An 18495-nucleotide genomic window follows, 5' to 3' on the forward strand; every position below is an offset into this window, starting at 1 on the left:
GCTCTCCTTCTCTCAAATCTCTATTAATTGAACGTATTCTTTATTGTTATATAATATAAACTAATAGCCACGAGAATGTTTGAATTGGATATATTATATTCTATGACTACAAAAAAATAAAAATAAAAATGAGCAAGTCAATCAACTGCCTGATTTGGAAAACTTTCTCCAGAAATGGTTATCCACTATATTATATCTTTGATCTAGCTTTTTTTTTGCTGTCATTTGAGGTCTGCTATGATCTCATCCTCCATTATCCATTAATAAATTTGCCTTGCTTATATAAAAAAAAAAAAAAATTAAAACCATCCCAATAAACACTACTCTTTATACATATATTTACCTAAGAGGGGAGGGGACAAACAAATTTTAAAAAATGGAGCACTTTTTGGAGTATTTGAAATTCAGGTTGCTGAGAATTGGGTTAAAGCTTTGTTGCAGATAAATTCAGTCCAAAGTGTTCTTAAGTTGCTCAATTTAATTGCTCTCTCAATAAATCAGATAGCTATGGTACTTGCTTAGCTACCTAATTGATAGTCATACATCTCCTTGGAAAATAGGATATGAGTTTAAATTAATTACCTTATTCCTTGAGTCTAAATTAGACTAATCATTCCATTTGGGACTTTGAAGTAACGTTATTAAGTTTCAAATTGAAGCATTGTTCATAAAGAGAAGTATTTAATAGTATTCATTTCAATAGGGATAGAACCTGAGATCTCCAGGTTTTAAGGCCTTACTTTTGTCATTACATAAGTAGTTTTCTTTTTCCTTAGTGCATATGGATATATTTACTATAAAAAATATTAGATTTAGTAATAAATTTTTTTACTGTTAAAAAATATAAAATTTGCTGCTATAAGTCTATGTCAGCAATATATAAATTGCTGCATGTTACTATTAAAAAAATTAAATCCTTGATATTTTACATTATTGCAAAAAATATTATTGGCAACAATAATTATTTGCTGTCAAAAATTTATCAATGGTCACAATAATAAATAACATTTATTGTCATATCTTTTTTATATACTATTAACAGTCATTTTCCATGTTATTACTGTATTTTAATTTTATAAGAACAAAATTAATGTTATTATAAAATTTTTACTACTAATTCTAATATTTATCGTAGTGATGAAATATTTTTATTTTGCTAAGCCTCATAGTATAGAAAAAAAATATGATTAGTATTTTTTAAAATTATTATAGAAATATATGTACATTTGAAAACACATTATTTCAAGCATGTTCATTTGCCTATATTGAAAATATGCACTTAATTATCTAGGGAAGCATTAGTTTATTTATTCTTCATTTATTATTTTAGTCTCCAAATATCTATAATCAAGTTAACTATATAATTTTTAAAAAATTAAATTGATGAAAATTAATAATGAATAGGTGACGAATAGATTTGAAATGAATTAGCGACGGTTTTGTTTTTCTGTCGTCAAAGACTTAATGAGGGTATTTTCGACAAATTTGCGGCCATCACTAAAACCTTTAGTGATTTTTATATCTTTAGTGATGAATTTTGCCATCGCTAAAAGCTCTTGCTTTCTTGTAGTATGCATCTTGTATTATTGTAAAATTCTCCTGCCAAGTTGAATATGAAATAGAGTGCTCAATGTTTGAATTTTATTTATGCCGGGAAATGGGCTTTTCAATAATTGTAGTGCGTTCTTTTTGCCAGGGAAACCATTAACCAACCTCGAGAATAAGCCTGAGATTGAAAAAGACATTCAAGCGAACGAAAAATGGAAATGGAAAGGTGATTGGGCAGCACCTCCATTTGTTTTTTAGTACCTCTATACACATATATATGTATATGTCATCTGCTCTTTTCAGATAAGTTCATTAGTCTTCCATTATTGAGGTAACCCTTGAATCCAGTTAGTTTAAACTTGGGATACTTTGTTTGACCAAAATTGATATATATAGCATATCTTGCAGCCATGGCCAGTTAAACTTTTTTTAAACTTTTCTGTTCTTTTTTTTTTTTTTTAGGGTTTCTGTTTATTGTCTTGGTTTGCATTGACAGAAGAACCACCTTGCCAATTGTTTGCTTCAACTAAAGCTAATTAATATACTTGCCAGAGTATCATTTGTCTAATATTGCATTTAAGGAGTTTTGATTTAGTGAGTGGCACTCAAGTCATTATTAGAAACTAGTACAACTCAACTCAACTCAACTCAACTAAGCCTTTATCCCAAAAATTTGGGGTCGGCTATATGGATTCGCTTTTTCCACTCTGAACGATTTTGGGTTAAATCCTCAGAAATGTGTAATGCTTCTAAGTCATGCTGTACTACTCTCCTCCAAGTCAATTTAGGTCTACCCCTTTTTTTCTTTCTATCCTCTAGCCTAATGTGCTCTACTTGTCTAACTGGAGCCTCCGTATGTCTACGCTTCACATGACCAAACCACCTCAATCTCCCTTCTCTCAACTTATCTTCAATTGGCACCACTCCTACCTTTTCTCTAATACTTTCATTACGGACTTTATCTAGTCTAGTATGACCACTCATCCACCTTAACATTCTCATCTCTGCCACTCTTATCTTAGATGCATACGACTCTTTCAGTGCCCAACACTCACTACCATATAGCATAGCCGGTCGTATGGCTGTACAGTAAAATTTTCCTTTTAATTTATTGGGAATCTTACGATCACATAAAACTCCCGTGGCACGTCTCCACTTCAACCATCCGGCTTTAATCCTATGACTAACATCCTCCTCACATCCCCCATCTACTTGAAGGACTGAGCCTAGATATTTAAAGTGATTACTTTGGGACAGTGCCACTCCATTCAAACTAACTCCTTCCCTATCACCAGTTTGGCCTTCACTGAACTTGCAATGCATGTATTCTGTCTTCGTTCTACTTAACTTAAAACCCTTTGACTCTAGAGTACTTCTCCAAAGTTCTAGCTTCCTATTGACTCCTTCTCGTGTCTCATCTATCAGAACAATATCATCCGCAAATATCATGCACCAAGGAATACTCTCTTGTATATGTTTCAGTTCATCTAAAACTAATGTAAAAAGGTAAGGGCTTATGGCTGATCCTTGGTGTAATCCAATTGAGATCGGAAAATCTCTTGTGTCCCCTCCCACTGTGCGCACAATAGTAGTTGCTCCTTCATACATATCTTTCAATACTTGTATGTACCTAATAGATACCCTCTTTTGTTCTAACGCATTCCATAAGACCTCTCTTGGAACACTATCATAAGCCTTCTCCAAATCAATAAAAACCATGTGTAGATCTTTCTTCCCATCTCTATATTTCTCCATCAAGCTTCTAATGAGAAAGATCGCTTCCATAGTTGAACGACCAGGCATGAAACCAAATTGATTGAGAGAGATAGAAGTATCATGACGTAGTCGATGCTCCACAACTCTCTCCCACAACTTCATAGTATGGCTCATGAGTTTAATTCCCCTATAGTTTGAGCAACTCTGTATGTCTCCCTTATTTTTAAAAATCGGTACTAAAATACTCTTCCTCCATTCATCAGGCATTTTCTTTGAGTTTAGAATCTTATTAAATAATTTAGTTAACCATGTCACTCACATATCTCCCAAATACTTCCACACTTCAATTGGTATTTCATCGGGTCCACAGGCTTTACCTACTTTCATTCTCTTAAGTGCTTCCTTTACTTCTAAAGATCTAATCCTTCTAGTATAATTTACATTCTTTTCTATTGTTCTATAATCTATATTCACGCTATTTCCATTTTGACTATTATTAAAGAGATCATTAAAATAATTTCTCCATCTTTCTTTAATGTCCTCATCTTTCACCAACACTTTTCCTTCTTTATCCTTAATGCACCTAACTTGATTGAGATCTTGACATTTCCTTTCTCTACTCCTTGCTAATCTATAAATATCTTTCTCCCCTTCTTTAGTTCCAAGTTTCTCATATAACTTTTCAAAGGCCTGTGCTCTTGCTTGGCTAACTGCCTTTTTTGCCTCTTTCTTTGCTATCTTGTACTGTTCATATGCCTCATTATTATCACATTTAGGTAATTTCTTATACCATTCCCTTTTTCTCTTCACTGCCTTTTGTACTTCCTCATTCCACCACCATCTCTCTTTTGAAGGTGGTCCATGTCCTTTAGACTCCCCAAGTACTTTTCTAGCTACTTCTCTAATCTTTGATGCCATCTGTATCCACATATCATTGGCCTCCATATCTAGCTTCCATACTTCAGACTCAAGAAGCTCATTTTTGAACTTCACTTGCTTTACTCCTTTGAACTCCCACCACTTTGTTCGAGCTACACTATTTCTTCTGACCTTACTTGAATTGTTCCTAAACTTGACATTCAAGACCACCAACCTATGTTGACTTGTTAAAGCCTCTCCTGGAATGACCTTACAATCCTTGCATAGAGCTCTATTTGTCTTCCTGGTTAAGAGGAAGTCGATTTGGCTTCTATGTTGCCCACTTTTGAAAGTCACTAAATGTGACTCTCTTTTTATAAAGTAGGTATTTGCTAGTATTAGGTCGTATGCCATAGCAAAATCCAGGATGCTTTTTCCCTCCTCATTTCGACTGCCAAAACCAAAACCTCCATGAACATTCTCATAACCTTGCCTATCACTTCCTACATGTCCATTCAAATCTCCACCAATGAAAACATTCTCTTCATTCGGTATGCTTTGCATTAAATCATCCATATCTTCCCAAAACCTTTGTTTACTCTCACTGTCTAGTCCTATTTGTGGGGCATAAGCACTAACTATATTTATTGTTTCTCCGTCTAGTACTAGCTTTACTAGTATAATTCTATCTCCTACTCTTTTCACAGCTACTACTGCGTCTTTCAATGTCCTGTCTATGATTATACCCACTCCGTTCTTGTTTCTCTCCTTTCCGGTAAACCACAATTTGTAACCTGAATTACCCACTTCCTTACTTTTCTCTCCTACTACAGCTACTACTTTTCACCCTTCTCCTTTCCAAGGTATCCACAAGCTCCATTAATTTTCCTGTAAGTGATCCAACATTCCAAGTACCAACCCTGATCCTCCTCCTAGCCTGCTCCTTCCTAATTGGTATGAAATTAGGAAGTTGTAATCTCTCCTAGATTCTTGCATTTGAATTGAGATCAGAGATGATGTGAAATAATAATTTTGTATAAGAAAGTTATGTAACTATTCTCTCAACTATAATAGCCTTCTCAATTTCTCTTCCACTCCAATATTCTCTCAACTATAATAGCCTTCCTTCTATTTTCATTCCTTTTTCTTTTCATTCAAATTGGAGTTAAGACCTCTAAATTCTAAAGTTTTAATAATAATTGGAGAAATTTTTGCCTAAACTCAGTTTATCATAGATTCAATGCCCATGCATTTAATAGATGAATCTTATCATTTATCTTATATCTTGGTTCCATATTGAACCAAGTCTAATAGTGAAAAATTTTAAAACATGAGATTTCAAATTTCAACTCTAGTCAAACACAATTAAATCAACTAAAAATTATTGCATATCAAGAAATTTTTTTTTTTTTTTAGTTGGATGTTATATGAAGATTTAAGAATTGAAGTTCACATATAGTTTTCATTTGCAGAATCAAAAGAATCGAAAAGGATATAAAAAAAAGATGCATCAGAAGGGGCCCAAAACGCATCATTGAGAGAGAGAGAGAGAGAGAGAGAGAGAGAGTTTTGAAATATGAGATTCAGATTGGAGGACAAAGGTAACATTTTTACCTTTTCCCTTGTTTCTTGCTAGCAAATTTTTGTCAACTTTTCCATGTTCAAATCTATATAGATTTTATATAAACTTGTAACTATGCTTTTGTCTGTAATGAAACATATAAAAAGACAAGTGAAGATGTCTAAGTATTTTGCTGCACCAAGAAGTTGAATCTTAGAGACTACTCTCTCTCTTTTCCCAAAAAATAAAAAATAAAAAGGAAAATTAAAGGTAAAGGACTATAATCCCTTAAAAAAACTAAATATCCTTAAAAAAACTAAATATCAAGGCCTTATGGTCTCCCCACTTCTTTTGTGTGAAGAGCATCTCAGGATTTAAGAAGCTTGCAAGAAGACAAAAACACATGAAAGAATGCAAATCTTAGCCTTCAAATGTGCCACCAAGAGCTAACAGACAGTTTTGGGTAAGTTGGATTCAGCTTTTCAAACTATGAGATTGGCTCTGTTACAAGAAGAAACTATTGCCCTTGACATGGAATTTCTGTGCCACTTTTGCCCGCTGGTTATGATTAATATTGAAAGCTCTGAAAATTTCAAACCCCATTTTAGGTTTTTTCCAATTGGATTCTTGTGTGTTGACAAGTGGATTATGACTTTTGCCTAATATGGATTTTTTTATTGATTAATTTATCCATATTTTTTTAACAGTGATTAATTTATCCTCCTTTTCATGTGCATTTGTCCAACCACCGGTATTCTTGAAAGCTCAAAAATCACTCCCCCAAAGGTTATCTTCTTGGCTATGGTCAGAAACGTCATTGATAACAACCCGCTCACTAACCGGTTCACCGATATGGCCAAGCCCAATCCCTGTTCAATGAGTAGACCCATGTAATGGGTCCAAGCCCAATTGAAAGAAGGATACAAACCCACAAACAGCCACTATACACACCACAATAGCCCGCATAGGCTTGTTTGAATGCTCAAGAAACTTAGATCTCTAGCCCAACACAACTAGAGAAATAGCCATTCCAGACGAGCCTGACAACAAAAGAGGCCTCATCCAAACCCAAAGGTTTTAGCAAATCCCATCGTTACATTGACGCCGAATAGCATTTTCTTGCTGTGGATTCCTGCTGCCTTGAACACTTCAGGACAGTAATATATAACAGCATCATTTCCCGAAGCTTGCATGAAAAAAATTAATCTCTATAGCTGCAATAAGCATCCGTCGAACCAGCGGAGATGACCTTACCAGAAGTTCCTTCCAAACCCCTTGTCCATGCCAACTAGTACTTGAAGAACCTCCCTGACCTGAACCAGAAGAGGCTGCTTTTGTTATTTCAACAAGTCTAAACTCAGCTTCTTCTGCACTTTCTGATACTGTAATCAATACCTTTTAGCCTCACCCAACCTGCCTTTCATTACTAGCCAGCGAGGCGATTCTGGCATTGCTATAACTCCAAAACCAATGAGTAAAGATGGTATTGCCGCTAGACTTAACATCAGCCTCCAGTTAGTGTGCTGTGGCAGACCTGACAGGGCGTAGTTGATGATGTATCCTAGGAGAATTCAAAAAACAATGAAGACCTCAGGAAGGGAGGTGAGGAATCCGCGAGTCATAGCCGGAGAGACCTCGGCAGTGCAGACTGGAGCGATCATGAGGGAATTACAGATTCCGATTCCGATTCCGGCAACAACGCAACCAGCCATGAGAAGAAGAAAAGATGGTGCTAGGCCTATAAGAAGTGCACCAATTAAAAATGTGGTTGCAGCTAGGACTATAGTGTAACGCCTGCCTAAATAATCTGAGGTTTTCTCTGAGGCCAAGGAGCCTATGAGCGAACATGCATTTAGTATACCCACCAAAATCTCTACTTGGGTTGATTTAATTTTGAGGTTTTTCTCTGATGAAAAGTACTGCACCGCTCATCACACCATATCTGTAGTAACACCAAAACAATTTCATTACTAAAGAACCAAAACACAAGTCGAAATTCGACTTCAATGGCTTCCATGAGAGAGTTTGTTCTTGTTCTTGAGATGGTTTCTCTTCTTTTTTAACTTAATTAAATATTCTGAGAGAAAAAGAGGCTGAAAATTGGGAGCGTTACGTTGTTGGGCTGTGGAAAGAGATAAATTGCTTGGAATCAAATAAGCAAGGATATAGCTCACTGCAAAGGAAGACGTACACTTTCAATTTTCGAAAAAATTTCACATTTATCGCAGTGCAGTGGCAGTACAAGGTATAAAGCTACTTACAAGACTTATCCTTCATTTCCTCTTTTGTATTTGGTAAATAATTCACAGCCATTAATAAAACTCCACTCTGCTCATGACATTGCTCATGTTAATCTCATGATTACTTTGATGACAAAACCACCTTCTATAGTCATCCTTCGTTGTTCCAAATTTTATTTTATAAGTACTTCTTTTAAAATAAATCAGTTATAATAAAAGAATTTAATAAATTTCTCACACAATAATGTTTAATTTTTTAACTAAAAAATTAAATTCTTTTATTTTAAATATAAGAAATAGAAAAAAAATAATTAATTAAATTCTTATAAAATTTTAATTTCTATACAAGAGAAAAAGCAATCAATTCAATTTAAAATTCTATATAACATTATTACTTTAATATATTTAATTTCAATTAAAATTCTCATAAGACAGGAAAATTTTGAGATTATATTTGAATTGAAGGCCCATCGTTTGACTAGAAAGAGAAAATTTATGAATTTTCGAAAATCAATTACCTCCTAAAATTTTTCTCAATATTGAGGGTTTTCAAATCCTACCTCTAATGGCATTTTCCAAAATATATTATTTTAACTAAATGATGGATTTTATTAATATTTTTTTTTATATATAATTGATTGTGATTATTCAACCAAGCATGAATGCAAGAAAACTTGAACCATCAATCCATGTATTTTATTTTCTTGTTCTTTTAATTCAAATAATGAAATCCATAAATTTCATTAATTTCACAATCTATGGATTTAAGAATTTTTTTCAAAATCCATAGATTCTAAAATCCCTAATCCAAAAATTACATGACAAGTTGAACATAAAAGCATGGACATGCATAAAGGAGTTCACTGGAAAGTGAAAAGTACCTTAGTGACCCAATGGTACTGCGTCTAGGTGGGGATTGAAAAGCAATACTTTTAGGTTGGGACCATAGAATGGATCATCGCTCAGCAAATGCTGTGTGCTGAATTTATTGGAAAATGAGGACCCTATCAACACAAAATTTATCCAAACCAGATGTGTATTGATCTTCCAAGATCCAACCTGTACAGGAATGAAAATGGACCATTCTCTGACAGTTTTCCAATATGAGACCACACAAAGTAACAACAATCATGACTTGACCAGCTTCATCACATTCCAACCTATATATCCCTTCAAGTTTCAAGCTTTTATACAGAGGTGTTTACCTCCTTCGCTTCCAAATTGGAAAGGCAAAAGGAATTGAACTGCATGTCTTTTGAGTTAAGAAACATAGCGTGTTTGGTTCTCAGGGATTTTATCTTCAAAGAGAACCCCAATCTCTTCCAAGGTCTTGCCTTTAGTTTCAGGCAAAAATAAATAAATGAAAACTGTACCCACTGCCATAATTCCTGCCAATGCAAAAAACATTCCTCCAAATGAGATCAGCTTGGAAGTGCTTAGAAATGTCATGGCCACAATCCCACTTACCAACCTGTTAACTGATATTGCCAAGCTTGAACCCTGGGCCCTTAACCTCATTGGAAATATCTCTGAAGAATACACCCATGTGACTGGCCCAAGCCCAATTGAAAAAAAGGATACATCAGCGCATACGGCCACTATACACAATGCAATGGCCCACACAGGCTTGCTATCTGACTGCTCTAGATACTTTGAGCCCATCCCCAGGGCAGCCAATGAAACAGCCATCCCTGTTGAGCCCAACAACAAGAGGGGCCGCCTCCCAAACAGGTCCAGGAAAAGAGCTGAAACCAAAACAAAGGATGTTTTGGTTAATCCCATGATCACTGTAACACCTACAAGCTGTTGCCTGCTTTGGATTCCAGCGTCCTTGAACACTTCAGGGCTGTAATATACAACAGCATCGTTGCCTGAAGCCTGCATGAAGAAGTTAACTCCAATTGCAGCAATGAGAATACGACGAATGGGGCGAGATGGTCTACACAATAACTCTTTCCAAGCACCCTGCCCCCGCCAATTGCTTAAAGCAGCTCCTTGGGTCGAGTCCTTAGCAGCTTTTATCATTTCAGCTAATCTCAATTCAGCTTCCTCCTTTGAGTCTGACGTTTTTATCAAAACGTGCTTTGCATCACTAAACTTGCCTTTCATGACAAGCCAATGAGGGGACTCGGGCATCACCAGGACACCTAAAGCAACAATTATAGCTGGCAAAGCTGCAAGTCCGAGCATTAGTCTCCAGTTTATATCCTCAGGAAGACTCGATAGAGCATAGTTGGAGACATAACCAAGTAGAATTCCAATATTAATGAAGACTTCAGGAAGGGAGGATAGGAAGCCTCGAGTCATGGCTGGGGAGAGCTCTGCAGTATAGACTGGAGCAATCATTAAGGAATAGCCAACGCCAATGCCAGCTACTACTCTTCCAGCCATTAGAAGTATGAAAGATGGTGCGAGTCCCATTAAAAGTGCACCAACGAGGAATGTGACTGCAGCCAGAACAATGGTTTAACGTCTGCCGATGTAATCAGATGTTCTACCAGATGCAAATGATCCAATCAAAGAACATATATTAAGGCAACCCACCAAGATCTCCACTTCTGTTGATGAGATCTTGAGGTTGTCCTTGATGTAGAGCACTGCACCACTCATCACCCCAATATCTGCAGATAATAATTTCAGCATCGTAAATATTTTCCAATTTAACATTCCTTCTCTTCTGCGATCTAATGTTTTTTTAATTTTCCATTCCCCCTTAATTGGGTATTTTTAGCTTGAAAATCACAACATAATAGAAAGAGGGAAAAATCTCAATTGAAACGTAAAATAAAACTCACCATAGCCCAAGAGAACAGAGTTTGTGGAGGCCAGAATGGCACCGCCAAAAGCATACTTGTTAATGCGAGTCTTTCTATGAGCTGAAACACCCTGTAGTACCTTGGGTTTTTGGAAACCACATTCACCAGCTTCCTTGTGCCATACCTTGTTTCTTCTCTCATTTTTCAGATCAGTTTCTGAAGTTGAAGAAGATTTTGAATCAGGAAGTGGATGGTAACATCCATCTTTATCTGACTCAAGGGTAGAACTGAATTGCATACTGGAAAATTGAACGCGAACCGAACTGATATTTACAATATAAAATCCCAAGTGACAACTCAACACAATCTGTTCATTGAGTTATATACTAAACTTAGACTTGATTAAAAAAAAAAAACAATTGCACATGTTTATATGATTCTCTCAAAAGGGTGGAAAGTGGAATGAGAGAAAGGAGCTTCCCTTTTACCTTTTTAAAGCCACGTTTCCAGAAGAACGCATGCCAGGCACGCTTCTTCACAAGCTATTGGAAAAGAGAGCCGAAATGGACCTACCCACCCAATCTCCACCTTGCTCTAATTACAATTTCAACTTGAAAAAGATCACAGGGCACAAGCAGAGCCCTGAAACAATGATTTTATATTAAAAACCGTTTTTTGAGGAAGCTGTGGGATACACATACCAGCCTGATCATGGAAAAGTCAATGACTACATACGCTTTACTTAATTAAAATTGTGTTCAAAATGATAGCTGTCAGGTCTCATATCCAATAATCCTAATCAAGATTTGGGAGACCTTTAGAGACAAAATATCTTTGTGCATATACAGGTAAGTTGTTAGAGGGTTCCTATTTCGAGCATAGTAGCTAGAATGAATCAGAAGCCAGAGAACCCCACTGCCCAAAGATGTTAAAACTCGAAGCTAAATAACCAATATTTGACACCTTAATTCTTACCTCCACATATGACAAAAAATAGCTACAGCTCAATGTGAACACAACTCAAAGAGAATATGCCACTTTTATGTTCCCAAAGGTAGGCCCACTACAAGCGTTACATCCAAAATATTTCGTTATCTTTTACTATTATATAGTTTATTGTCAAGTTGACATAAATTAGTTCTATGTCTATCTAATTTTGCACCAGTTTCACTGTCAAAAAACACTGTAATAGGTGCTCTCAACAGTTCAAAGCTATGTCTCTCTTATCTCCGTGGAACCAAATTTCTGGAAACTCTCATATTTCAGATCCATCACGAATGACAAATCTTAATACATCATGATGCAGCAAAATCTCAAAACACATAAGAAACAAAATGGCCAGCCGCGGCAGCAGGGGGAAAATGGAAATTTGAAGCTAAAAATTATACGACTCTTATGGTCCTAATCAAGATTGTTAATTGTGCACAAAAAAATAATAATAACAAAAAATAGAAGAAAAGAAAAGAAAAAATAACAATTCTTTAAGGTTGTACAAATGGTCCGAGTCTTAGATTTTCCTTTTTCCTTGGTTTTAAATTGCAATTTGAGGCATTGATTTGCAAGCAAGCAAATTTCACAAGGCACCAACCCCAATCCATCCCAAGCAACTGCTAATTTGTAGAGCTAGGGATAGGGATGATGAGCAAATGCTTCTAATCATAGTTAGGTGTCCATGATAAACAATAAGATTATAAAAATACTCTGGTTACGTATTGGGATTATTCACTCCAATATCTTTAAAATAGTCTCAAGTTTGAGCCTTTAGGATCCTTGTCTGAAATCCAAAAGAGGGATAAGTTGCACTATCTGCTTCATTTGTAGTAACCACTATACAAAAGGCTGAACCATTGAGAAAGACAAGAAGGTACAAGTTTTAATTTTTAATGAAGCCCCCTGCCAGCAGACTACCTAGGTCCAGCTAAAATTAACAAACAAAATTGAAATAATGATCCAGAACCAGTTTATTTTACAATAATCATTTTAAGAAAAATTATAATGTATATCTCAGGCAATGGAAAAAAGAATCAAATACACACCTAATTTGCTTAAACGTCATGAAAATGCTATCATCCTGATCCTAAGGTTTAATAAGTTATCCATTTGTTTATTATCCATTTGTTTATTTGTATGGATTGGATATAAACGACAAGCGACGAGCTTCTCCAGAAAAATATGAAAATCCTAAATCCCTGCCACTTGTTTCCATCTAAGACTAAGACCAATGCACACTTCCTTCATCAAGATGAAGGCTCAGGTCCCACAGTGTAGAAGCGTGTACATAAAAACCTGGAGAGAGATCAGTTTCCTTTATAGTAGTGGTATTTTTCTTTTATTTCCCAGGTCCAACCTCCATTATTGTTTTTGGACTATTATCATTGATGACCTTTTCTCTTTAGATAACTTATAGCATTTAAGCACAACAAAAATCATTTGACCAACATTAATAATACAAGTATAGATTTGCTAGATGACCGGTACTCCCAGGCACATCAACCTGAATTAATATCCACAACAAAGTAATTTTCTAATCCCTACCTTCTAGAAATTGTTTGACAAATCATATTTTTAGGAATATTTTATCAACACAATGCATCAATAAAAACTCAGCAAGGTCCCACATCATTTCCTTTTTAAAAATATTACTCGTTTGTTGAAGATATAATGTAGTTCTATGTACAAAACAAATCTGCAAAACCCAACCCAGAATGCATCCCAAGTCCCAACCGCATCCAGCGCCTTTCCAATCTTTTTGATTCACCAACACCACCCAACTAATCGCTCCTGGGTTTCTGAATTTTCAGCATAACACATGGATCTAGCACTTTGATTTGAAGGGGAATGCTTAACAAGAAATTTCTAACAGCTTCATGAATTTAAAGGTATAAGTCATGAAAATATGACTTTTACAAGATAAGATGTCAATATGATAAAAGTAAATGATCTAGCAAACTAAAAATTAGTGAAGATTCACCTGCTGAATATTTCAAACTTGGACAAGTTCAGGACGGATTGTCTGGACCAGCAGATAATTTTAAAGGAAAAAAACAAACGACAATTTGAGAACATAAATTAATAAAGGACACAACATCAGAGCAGCAAACAAAGGCAATAACTCAAATTAAGAAGACATGCCGGCAATTGAATCAGAATTCAGGAAACCACACTATGAAAGAATTGGGAGGACGACATAGACTTTAAACTCAGCATTTGTTCTTAAACTTTTGAATCATTTATATAAAGTGTCAATGATTGACGTCAAAGGGGCACCTATCAAGAAGAAAGAGAAAAGGGTTTTGTGTAAAGGGAGGGAAGAGGTCCCGTCAAATGTAGAAATCAAGAATGCTCACATTAAGATAAAAATGGCCCAGAAGCGAACAATTTAACATTTGTCTAAGCCTTTTAGGAATTATTTATAAAAGGATTGCAAAATTGACCTTTTTCCATTGATCAGGTATAACATTAAATTACAAGGCCTTCCATCATAAAAGCTTATGAAAGAGATGATAAACGAAAGAGAAATAGAGATACTGAATATTTTCCTGAGCCAAATTCGTGTCCCATGCCTCTTGTGCACTCTTAATTTTGTAGAACTTCCCACACTACCCATCCAAGTAAAATTTTTTATTGCCAACTCTTTTGCATCATTTCTGGTGCAGCATTCAAATTGTTTTTATCATCTTCAAGTTTTGATCACTTTCAGTTTCAAATTGCAATTAAGGATTAAAAGCTTAAAAGGATATTGCCATCACTTAAAAGAGAATGAAAATATACATATATATGTTCGTTGAAATTCCAGAAAAAGTAAAAAGACTAAAATAAATGTATTAGAGAGCTTCCATCATCATCCACTGAAACAAAATCCGAAAACGAAAATTCTTAGAAAGAAGCCTGAACTGAGAAGGAGATTTACCAAAAGGCAAACGAAGAGAGAGAATAATGAACTAGAAATTGAAGAATGGAAAGGAAAAGTGGATTACCTTCGTTTTTGTTCTCCCTGTTTTGTTGAAGAACCCTCCAATTTTTGAACCTTCTTAAAATAGCGTAAGTGTCGAATCTAGTGTTTGGGTTTTGGAATTGGCGGCACCTTATGTCCCTATCTTCTTACTCAGAAAGCAACAACGTCTTCTTTTGTGGTACATTGCTTCTTGCCTTCCTTTGCATGTGTCCCGGCTAATAAAAGTTCAGAGCTAAATCTGGATTATCAAGCAACGAAAGAGCACAGCACTCAATAAAATCACCCCCCCAGTGCTGAAAACATTCTATACAGTCTCCAGGTCCAGGGTTTTTCTGCGCGCAACTGGCGGGAAAATGGTAATATGGACATCTCAATGTACCGCGTAATCCTTTCTTTTCTGCAACAAAATCTGATAGTATTTTTATTTGGGGATAGGGAAAAGGAACGGGAAGCTTTGGGAAGAGAAGGAAGAACATGCACACGCTCTGCGTGAGGTGTGGGCATGCACACGCTCTGCGTGAGGTGTGGGCGCCTCAGCCTCCATCCGCAGAAGAGTCGCTGAGGCACTTACGGGTACCCTAGTGTGGTGTGGATTGGATTTTGTTGTGTTCAATGTGTTTGAGGAATTGTTAGATGACTGGAGCGCGAAGGCGATCTGGAGGTAGAGAACGGGAACGGAAAGGATGAGGCATCTGAAATACGTTGCTATTAGATTCCAGACCACCTTCAGAGAAGGTAATACCTCTTCCCACTGGGCTGCGAGTTCTCATGTTCTTTGCTTTCATGTGTTTCTGTAATCCCATTTCAGTTTCTTCTGTTTTTTTTCAGGTACTCAGACATCCCCAGGGAAGGAGGATGCTTCACCATCTTGTAAAATCACTTGTAAATCACTTGTAACAGCTCACTCAGAACCAGTCTAGAATATCTGTTTCTTTCCCTTTTTCTTGTATGTAATAATCAAATAGCAGCAGAATTAGAAACCATCAAATGCTTACTTTAGTTTTCATGCTTGATGATGGCTAATGGTAATCTCTTTTTCAAGTTATAGCTTACCGTCATCAACTATGACGACTATAAAAAGTTCCAATATGATGTTCAAAAAAGAAACATACTCCTTGCATCTTTGGATTAGACAAACGTTCAATCAATTTCACAATCTGTACACTAGATTTTGCTTTTCTCCTTGTTTGTATTAACAGTATTAACTAACAAATTATCTGTGCGTTAAGGACATATGATTAACTTCATGAGCAATCTGGGAGAACCAGTTCACTGTAGTGCCAAAAAACAGCAGCCAAAACCAAAAATCTAATGCAAGAATTTATGAAAATATAAGCAATGCCAAAGTTCGGTAGCAGTTCAACGGCCAACCCAAAACTCCGGCCATCCTTGTCAGAAATGGGAAGGAAGTGCTCTTTAAATCTCGGTTCTTAGACCAAGATGTTATCCACTGCACTTGGGAAGGGACCAAGTCGAACTCCTCTTGCAATAGATTTCCCAAGTCTGGCATGTGCCTCCACCATACAATATGGCAATCTTGTTGCGGCCGTTGTCAATTGCTCTTTTAAGGGCCTCCATGCAGCCTTGTTCCTCTCACCAATGATGACTGATCTCTCTTCCACATAGGTTGTCACCTGCGTGAACCTTCACAGATACCCCTTCAGTCAATCCCCAGATCAACAGATATTCTCACAAAAGCATGAAAATTTGAATTTGATGGCCTAAGAAGATCAAAGTACAGTGAATTGGCTTGAGAAATTAATGATGAAGTCGTGGTCTTGGACATGCTATAAATTTCCATCCAAAACTACCCAATTCTAATCCCACTTCCAAATTCTACCACAGAATCCAGACATGAGAGACATGTAAATTGTAATGTAACACCTCAAAGCTAGGCAAAATTCTTATTATGTAAAATCACTATAATAATTGGACAGCAATTACTCAGATGTTAGTCGCTTTGCCAGGAAAACCTTCATTGCAGCACCAAAGTCAAGCCTGGATAAGGCTTCTATCTCTGGATATTCTGATGTCTGACTTCCCATATCTCAAACACTTCAAAGTTCGAATAATTAAAAGTCCTACAAGTGGCATAGGAAGTTCACAAGAAGCCCATAGGAGTTTAGATCTCCAAGGACCAAGTTCTTCTGGAATTGTTGGCTGCACTATGGCTTTTGTTGATCTGATAGTCATATCTCCCGCAAATGAGAAGAAACTTTCACCTTTTTCAAGCTGAAAGAAATTGAAAACAACATCGAATTTAGAATTCATCACTACTTGCAATTTCAGCCCTCACTTCAAATTTCACACAGTTAGTATATATTAACTTGACATTAGCCCACACATTGTGCAGTAAATTTTCTTATTGCAATTATATATTTTAATTCATGTTGATCATATTAAAATGATGAATTTTCTAAATAGAAAACTTAAAAAAGTTCGCATTTTGATTAAGAGTTTCCGAAAAAGCTCTAACATGAATGAATGAGTAAATGATATTACAAACCTTTTTAGCAACGCAATCTTTGAGGATGTCTAAGAAAGGAGATTGTAAGTTCTTGAAAAACTATTTGGGAGATAACATTTTCTGTAATTTTTTTCAATGACTTGTTCTTCAAATTTGTTGGTAATGAAGATAACATTTGCAGCAAATATCAAGAACAACGACACAACTTTGACCAGAATAGAAAAGATTCGGCATTCTTTAGTGATACCCAGCAAAGAAGTAGAAATTGGCAACATAAGAAAGGGACCAACATAAATTCAATTCAACAATCTTCACAATTTATATTCTCCAGCATTTCATCAACTTAAAATGAACGAACTGTAAATGTAACCTGAAGTAGCTTGAAGGTCTCATAGTCAAGATCTGCGTGATAACAATTCTCTGCCCGGTAGTCGAGATAGTCTAAATGGAAATCAAGCATAAGGATCCGAGCCATCTATCTTTGAATGCACCCTAGAATGTTAAATCCTCTCGCGCGAGTAGTAGCAGGATTTCTTCTATTCTCTAAACTATACCTGCTAGCTACCATCTGATATAGGACACAATCATAGGGCTCAAGTTCCTTCTGGAGGGTGGTGAAGTAACTACACATAAGAATTCAAATCATTCAAACTCGCATGGTAGGGAGAAAAACATCTCCTAGGCAAATGGATGAGCAAATCACCAACTTATTACAAAAGAAGAAGAGGGAATGAGATCAAATATAATCCAATGTCTCATCAAATCCCAAATCCAACCAAACAAGTCACAATACAAAATATTAAAGAAACCCAAATTGAGGGAAAGAAAAACGTACTCTTTATCAGCAATGTGAATGGTTGAAACCAAATCAACCTAAACCAATCCAAAAACAAGCAAAAGCTGCAAGACCATTATTGCCCGCATACATAATACAATAAATAAATAAAACGATTTGTACAAAAAATAATAAATACAAATTCACAAGCATGGTACCCGAAGAATAGGCCAAAGAAACCTCTTTCTGTAACTAACAACAGCAGTCTGCAACTCGCCGCTGGTTCTATGGGAACCCCTCTCGAACCTCACAAAATCCGCAATAGAATTGTTATGGAAAAACTTCTCCGTGGAGCCATCTTCGATGCTAGAAGATGAGTCGATGCTAGAAGTTGAAGGAAATGAACATGCTGATGGAAGTATTGACAGCGAACTGGAGACCACCATGCCCGCTTCTCTCCACGCTCGAAGTCGACGGCACAGAGAGATGGATACAATTATGTGTTCCCTGAAATTCTAGGTTCGTGAGAGACGAGGCTCTCAGGTTCTTGTTAGCCACACTTTCCGTGTATTGCTATATTAGTTATGGATACAGTGTGCACATTTTTTTTTTTTTTTGA

At 36.1% G+C, this 18495-nt stretch overlaps 1 protein-coding gene and 2 pseudogenes across 1 annotated transcript; all 3 read right to left on the minus strand.

The window, feature by feature from the left end:
- Positions 1-6393: 6393 nt before the first annotated feature.
- LOC110671811 (polyol transporter 5-like) lies at positions 6394-7651 on the minus strand (annotated as a pseudogene).
- A 946-nt stretch (positions 7652-8597) lies between these two features.
- On the minus strand, positions 8598-14786 carry LOC110671808 (polyol transporter 5). Its single transcript, XM_021834394.2, is given in 3 exon segments — positions 8598-10544; positions 10719-10978; positions 14657-14786. Coding segments are annotated over 2 exon segments (1620 nt in total). The 5' UTR covers position 10978; positions 14657-14786; the 3' UTR covers positions 8598-9183.
- LOC110671810 (uncharacterized) lies at positions 13280-18322 on the minus strand (annotated as a pseudogene).
- Between the last annotated feature and the right edge of the window lie 173 nt (positions 18323-18495).

This window comes from Hevea brasiliensis, chromosome 11, assembly GCF_030052815.1.
Source record: "Hevea brasiliensis isolate MT/VB/25A 57/8 chromosome 11, ASM3005281v1, whole genome shotgun sequence".
Lineage (NCBI taxonomy): Eukaryota > Viridiplantae > Streptophyta > Magnoliopsida > Malpighiales > Euphorbiaceae > Hevea > Hevea brasiliensis.